Source organism: Sander lucioperca, chromosome 13 (assembly GCF_008315115.2).
Source record: "Sander lucioperca isolate FBNREF2018 chromosome 13, SLUC_FBN_1.2, whole genome shotgun sequence".
NCBI classification, from domain to species: domain Eukaryota; kingdom Metazoa; phylum Chordata; class Actinopteri; order Perciformes; family Percidae; genus Sander; species Sander lucioperca.
Window position 1 is genome coordinate 25,809,451 of NC_050185.1, and position 7,500 is coordinate 25,816,950.

The 7,500-nt window shown below is 46.3% G+C and overlaps 1 protein-coding gene across 5 annotated transcripts in view; it reads left to right on the forward strand.

Moving 5' to 3' along the window:
• Window positions 1-7,500, forward strand: part of LOC116062368 (platelet-derived growth factor receptor beta-like) — a 37,502-nt gene that overhangs the window by 15,970 nt on the left and 14,032 nt on the right. For all 5 annotated transcript variants that reach the window (XM_031317031.2, XM_031317033.2, XM_031317034.2 and 2 more), the window contains 7 exons: window positions 918-1,101; window positions 1,470-1,585; window positions 2,299-2,410; window positions 5,449-5,551; window positions 6,650-6,758; window positions 6,960-7,054; window positions 7,421-7,500. The exon at window positions 7,421-7,500 is cut by the window's right edge and continues 50 nt beyond it. In XM_031317031.2, coding sequence (XP_031172891.1) covers window positions 918-1,101; window positions 1,470-1,585; window positions 2,299-2,410; window positions 5,449-5,551; window positions 6,650-6,758; window positions 6,960-7,054; window positions 7,421-7,500 — 799 coding nt within the window. The remainder of the gene's footprint in view (window positions 1-917; window positions 1,102-1,469; window positions 1,586-2,298; window positions 2,411-5,448; window positions 5,552-6,649; window positions 6,759-6,959; window positions 7,055-7,420) is intronic.

Genomic DNA, 7,500 nt, shown 5'->3' on the forward strand with positions numbered 1-7,500 from the left:
TTAATCTCGCGATAAAAAAATTGGCGCTGTTAAAATGGGTTGGCGTTAACGCCGTTAATAACGCGTTTAACTGACAGCACTAATATAAAGCCTTGAGTTATAAAGTTCTTCTCAGGAACTTTGGTACATTTCTCTGTCTGAACCTTAAAAGCCAGAGAAGAGAAAGATTTTGATTGGATGTCTGTCCGTCTCTCTGTCTGACTGTCTCTCTCTCTGTCTGACTGTCTCTCTCTCTGTCTGACTGTCTCTCTCTCTGTCTGACTGTCTCTCTCTCTGTCTGACCTGTCTGTCTGACTGTTTCTCTCTCTGTCTGACTGTCTCTCTCTCTCTCTGTCTGACTGTCTCTCTCTCTGTCTGACTGTCTCTCTTTCTGACTGTCTCTCTGTCTGACCTGTCTGTCTGACTGTCTCTCTGTCTGACCGTCTCTCTGTCTGACTGTCTCTCTGTCTGACCTGTCTGTCTGACCTGTCTCTCTGTCTGACCTGTCTCTCTGTCTCTCTGTCTGCCTATCTCTCTGTCTGACTGTCTGACCTGTCTCTCTGACTGCCTGTCTCTCTGTCTGACTGTCTGACCTGTCTCTCTGTCTGCCTGTCTCTCTGTCTGACCTGTCTCTCTGTCTGACCGTCTCTCTGTCTGACCTGTCTCTCTGTCTGCCTGTCTCTCTGTCTCTCTGTCTGACTGTCTGTCTCTCTGTCTGACCTGTCTCTCTGTCTGTCTGTCTGTCTCTCTGTCTGTCTGTCTGTCTGTCTGTCTGTCTCTCTGTCTCTCTGTCTCTCTGTCTGACCTGTCTCTCTGTCTGTCTGTCTGTCTCTCTGTCTGTCTGTCTGACCTGTCTCTCTGTCTGTCTGTCTCTCTGTCTCTCTGCCTGTCTGTCTGACCCGTCTCTCTGTCTGACCTGTCTCTCTGTCTCTCTGCAGAGCGTGGCTTCGTCTACGCCTGGCCTTCAGGAGACACCAATGCGTCGTGTCTCCTCCACCACACGGTGGCACTCAGCTTGGAAGTCCACGCCCACCCCGCCCCCACCGTCCTCTGGACCAGAGACAACCACACCGTCGCCACGGAAACCTCCTCCGTCACCACGGCACACCTGACAGGAAGCAGGTAGATCAGAAGTTAAACCACGCCTCTAAAGTCCAGTTCAGAGACAAGATTCTGGGCAAACTGATTTTTCACTACATTTTTGTGTCTTCTCGTCTCATCCTGAATGTTTGGTCTGAGCTGGACTTCAACGGGATTACATGATTGGTTGATTGATGTTTGATGATGATTGGTTGATTGATGATGGTTGGTTGATTGATGATGATTGGTTGATTGGTGTTTGATGATGATTGATATTTGATGATGATTAGTTGATTGATGTTTGATGATGATTGGTTGATTGATGATGGTTGGTTGATTGATGTTTGATGATGATTGGTGTTTGATGATGATTGGTTGATTAATGTTTGATGATGATTGATGGTTTTTAGGTATGTGAGCACTCTGACGCTGGTTCGAGTCCGGATGAATCAGACAGGAAGTTATACAGCCACCGTTTCCAACGACGACGACGAGGAAGAGGTCGTCTTCAACTTGGAGGTCAAAGGTCAGACAGAGAGAGAGAGAGATGGGATGATTGACCAACAGACACACAGCGAGAGAGAGACGGGTTGATTGACCAACAGACACACAGCGAGAGAGAGATGGGTTGATTGACAGACAGATACACAGCGAGAGAGAGAGACGGGGTGATTGACAGACAGACACACAGCGAGAGAGGGACGGGATGATTGACAGACAGATACACAGCGAGAGAGAGAGACGGGGTGATTGACAGACAGACAGAGAGAGAGAGAGAGACGGGATGATTGACAGACAGACACACAGCGAGAGAGAGAGACAGGGTGATTGAAAGACAGACAGAGAGAGAGAGAGACGGGATGATTGACAGACAGACACACAGCGAGAGAGAGAGATGGGGTGATTGAAAGACAGACAGAGAGAGAGAGACGGGTTGATTGACAGGAAGGCCGTGGCGACATATTTTCTTTCTGTTTCTGTATCTACAGACTTCTGAGATATTATAACTGATAACTTAAACTAAATCTAAAAACTCAAACCAGCAAACACTCTCTAAATACATACTCAAAATAAAATAAACTCCCAAACTATGGTGTGTGTTTGTGTGTGTGTGTGTGTCTGTGTGTGTCTGTGTGTGTGTGTGTGTGTGTGTGTGTGTGTCTGTGTGTGTGTGTGTGTGTGTGTGTGTGTGTGTGTGTGTGTGTGTGTGTGTGTGTGTGTGTGTGTGTGTGTGTGTAGCCCCCCCTAGGATCACGTCTCTGTCCGAGGTCAGCAGTACGGCGATGCTGTGTGTCAGCGAGGGAGCTCCGCCCCCTTCGGTCACCTGGTACACCTGTCACAGCTCCCACAGGTAAACCGGAAGCTGATGTGTCTACACAGATCTGCAGAGGTGTCGGACGCTCCATAGACTTCTCTGTTCTCGTAACATTTAGTCTCAGTTTTATATTGTCAAAAAAACATCTGTAACAATAGGCATTTACATCGCATGATTACGTCTCCGATGGCTCGGCATGCAAAATATATTGTCATGTCTCGTCCCTGTGTCAAGTTTTTAGTTTGTAATTTGTTTCATGCTTTCTGTTAATTTTCCCATTTCCTGTTTTATTTTGTAGGTTCTCTGTTCTCCCATGTGTTGTCTTGTTTTACTTCCTGTTATATATCCAATCCAATCCAACTTTATTTGTTAAGCGCTTTAAAACAACCAAAGTTGACCAAAGTGCTGTACAGAAGTATAAATAAGACATCATAAATAAAAGACATAACAGCTCACATGATGTGCAAAATTACAGTGAGTAAAAATAATAGCCGTGCAATAAAAGCAATAAAAATAAATAATTAACTGAAGTAAATAAAGTCGACATCTTACTAGGTGTCAAAGGCCACAGAGAAGAGATGGGTTTTAAGACGGGATTTAAGAACAGACATTGAAGAGGCCTGTTTAACCTGCAGAGACAGATCATTCCATAATTTAGGAGCCGACACAGCAAAGGCACGGTCCGCTCCGAGCTTCCGCTTAGTTTTGGGCACACTCAGGAACAGCTGATCCTCTGACCTGAGAGAGCGAGTGTAATTACATGTCCCCGCCCTAATGTGTTGCACATGTGTCTCATTGTCTCCCCTGTCTTCTGTGTTTAAGTTCTGTCTTCCCTGAACCCCAGTGCGAGATCATCTGTTGTTGTGCAGCTTTTGAGCGTTTTCCCTGTGTTCCTGTGTTCCTGAGTTCTGATTCCCTTGGATTTTAGACCATTGCATGTCCTGGATTTTCCCTTTGCCTGTCGTTACTGGACACCGTTATCTGAAACACTTGTATTTTACCATAGTCGTGTATTCGTGGGTCCATTCTCTGTGTGCGTGATAGGTATCTTACAATGCTCAGTATCCCCCCTAACCCTAACCCAATGGTCAGTATTCCCCCTAACCATAACCCAATGGTCAGTATCCCCCCTAACCATAACCCAATGGTCAGTATCCCCCCTAACCATAACCCAAAGGTCAGTATCTCTTGAGCGTGCCATTTATAATCAACTCTCTACCTATCTCCACCAGAACAACCTTCTTGAGCCCCACCAGTCTGGCTTCAAGGCTGGCCACTCAACAGAAACTGCCCTCCTTGCTGTCACTGAGCAGCTTCACATTGCTAGAACAACCTCTCTCTCTTCCATTATCATCCTTCTGGATCTTTCTGCTGCCTTTGACACAGTGAACCACCAGATCCTCATTTCGACACTCCGAAATCTGGGTGTCTCAGGCTCTGCGCTCTCATTACTCACATCTTACCTGGCAGACCGAACGTACCGGGTAACCTGGAGAGGGTCTAGCTCAGAACCTTGCCCACTTAAAACTGGGGTTCCTCAGGGATCAGTCCTGGGTCCCCTCCTCTTCTCTCTGTACACCAACTCTCTCTGTCTGTCATTCAGTCGCACGGCTTTTCTTATCACAGCTACGCAGATGACACCCAACTAATTCTCTCCTTTCCTGAGTCTGAAACTCAGGTAGCAGCACGTATCTCGGCCTGTCTGACTGACATCTCTTCTTGGATGTCCACACACCATCTGAAACTCAACCTCGACAAGACTGAGCTCCTTTTCCTTCCAGGGAAGGGCTCTCCTACCCAAGACCTGACTATAACAATTGACAACTCTATAGTAGTCCCCACCAAGACTGCTAGAAACCTGGGTGTAACACTCGACGACCAACTCTCCTTCACTGCTAACATTGCTGCAACTACCCGATCGTGTAGATACATGCTGCATAACATCAGAAGGATTCGTCCCCTTCTAACGCAGAAGGCGGCTCAGGTTCTGGTTCAGGCTCTAGTCATCTCACGTCTAGACTACTGCAACTCCCTCCTGATTGGCCTGCCTGCATGCTCCCTCCTGATTGGCCTGCCTGCATGTGCCATCCGACCCCTGCAGCTCATTCAGAATGCAGCGGCTCGACTTGTCTTCAACCTCCCCAAGTTCTCTCACACTACACCTCTCCTCCGCTCTCTTCACTGGTTACCAATTGCGGCCCGCATCCGCTTCAAGACACTAGTACTGACGTACAGGGCCACGAACGGATCAGCACCCGCTTACATCCAGAACATGGTCAAACCATATACCCCAACCCGCCCACTTCGTTCTGCATCAGCCAAACTGCTGGCTGCTCCCTCACAGCGAGGGAGAACTAATCACTCAACGAAATCCCAACTGTTCACTGTCCTGGCTCCCAAATGGCGGAACGAGCTCCCCATCGACATCAGGATGGCCGAAAGCCTACACACCTTCCGCCGAAAGCTAAAAACGCATCTCTTCCGACTACACCTCGGATAAAAAAAAATAAATAAAAAATAAAATAAAATAATCTTGAACTTGCACTTTCGAACCTGCACTTTCATATGTCTCTTTGTAGCTTTGACTATTTAAAGCTACTGTATTTGCACTTACTACTTGTTGTCTGGAGTTTGAACCTTCACATTGGAAAGCACTTAATTGTAAGTCGCTTTGGATAAAAGCGTCAGCTAAATGACATGTAATAATGTAATGTAATGTAAAGTATCCCCCCTAACCATAACCCAATGGTCAGTATCCCCCCTAATCATAACCCATTGCAGGATATAATTAATTATGTTTTCAGATTCTTGACTTCCCTAATTTCCAGAAAGTTGTTTGTTTGAAGTTTCCATGGAGACGACTGTTGTCTTGCTGGATGCTGTTTTTTCCGGGCCGAGTTAAATTAATGGATTCTCCAGTTAAAATGGATCTTTGTTTGAGTGGTCTTATATTGATGAATACAACCCAGATCTGGATCTATTACCCATGCTGTCTGCCTCCTGCAGGTGGGTCAGGTTTTGGGTATGGTTCTAGTCGTGGGGGCCCTTTAACCCGGTCTGTCGGTCTCCTGCAGGTGCGCTAACGTGACGGCGGGCTGGAGGAGCCTATCGGCAGCCTCGGAGGGTGTGGCTCTGCAGGAGAATGTCACACAGGTGGAGGAGAGAGGCATCTCCCAGGTAACCATCACATCATCAGTCTGATGTCATCTGAAGCAACATGATTAGGGTTGAGTACCTACCGGACCAAATGACCATAAGACCTTCTGAAACCTCCTTAAACAATTAAATCTGTCTTAAAAAACATAATAAAGAAACTTCTAAAGAGCCCTTGAATCCTCCTCAAGAACCTGTAAGGCCCTGACGCACCAACAGTCTGGCGAGGTCGGTGACTCGAGTCTGTTTGGTGTGTTCTGTGCCGTCGTCCATCCGAGGAGCCATAGGCCTTCATTTGGGCTGACCTGACACGGACTCAATGACCAATCTGATTGGTGGAGTGGTAACCTGGAAATGACGAGAGGGATGAGCGTGACTTAACCTCTCAAAATCTGAGGAAAATCTTTTAAACTGACCTTTGTTGATCTGAAATGAAGACAGATTCAGCAACTGCACGGCCTATTTCTCTCTTAAAATGTTTTCAGAAAATGTTTTCGGTGAACTATCCTATATAAACTATATACAGATTAGCGCCGCCTGCTGTTATGGAGACATATTACATGCTCAAGTCGGCATCGCTTTGGTGTGTTCTGAGGAACTTTTTGTACCTCGGGGAGCCGGTAGTCGCCCGTCCGGTTGGTGTGTAAGACTAAAGACCCTCTGAAGCCTCTTCACTAACAGAACGAGTCTTAACTTCCTGCACGGCCCTCTGGTGTTCTAAAAGGGACGTTAAAGGCAACATAGGCATCGCTGCACATAATGCTACTTAACACTACACCTGGCTGCAGGTAACGTTAGCCTAGCGTTAGCTAGCAGCTGGAGTACACACGGTTAAATGCTGACAGCCAAACGGTGTAAAGTGTGACTGTTTTTCAGTGGAAAGGATTCCAAAATCCAACATGGACCACATGGCCTCAGCAGTAAACAAGCTGTTCTTTTAAATCGCCTAGTGTTGTTTTGTGATTTTTTTAAAAGTTTTAACAACCGTATTATAAACACAGACTTACCCGACCTTAGTTTTAACACTCTGCGTAAACGTGTGTGTGTGTGTCTGTCTGTGTGTGTGTGTGTGTGTGTGTGTGTTACCTGTGTGTTACCTGTGTTTGTGTGTTACCTGTGCAGGTGAGCAGCGTGTTGACTCTGCAGAGTCTAAGCTCTGTGTCAGCTGTTCGCTGTGAAGCCAAAAACTCAGCAGGACGGCGAGCCAGAGACCTGAGAGTCCTGTCCAACTGTACGTACCAACACTGCCATGCTCAGAGCTCCCTGAGTTCATTCATCTGGAACTACAGCATATAGTTATTCATACTGTCATTCTGAGATTCATTGTCTTAAAACAATAACACAATAAAGATCTCTCTCTCTCTCTCTCTCTCTCTCTCTCTCTCTCTCTCTCTCTCTCTCTCGCTCTCTCTCTCTCTGTCTGTCTCTCTAGCTCTCCTGTCTCAGGTGATGGTGTTAGCAGCAGTGATGGTTCTGGTTGTCATCGCCGTCATCTTCCTCATCATCCTCATCCTCCTCTGGAGAAAAGTCAGTTCAACCCGTTACCGTGGTTACCACAAGTTACAGTTACTACCAGAGAGTTATAGTTACTACCAGAGTTACAGTTACTACCAGAGAGTTATAGTTACTATAGAGAGTTATAGTTACTACCAGAGAGTTATAGTTACTACCAGAGAGTTACAGTTACTACCAGAAAATATTTAGTCTGTGTATTCCTGTTTGTTAGAATCCTTGGTATGAAGTACTCTGGAAGGTGATTGAGTCTGTCTATAGTAGTATCAGTGGTATATAGTCTGTGTACTCCTGTCTATAGTAGTATCAGTGGTATATAGTCTGTGTATTCCTGTCTATAGTAGTATCAGTAGTATATAGTCTGTGTACTCCTGTCTGTAGAAACCTCGGTATGAAGTACTCTGGAAGGTGATTGAGTCGGTGAGCGCTGATGGACAGCAGTACTACCTCGACCCCACCGC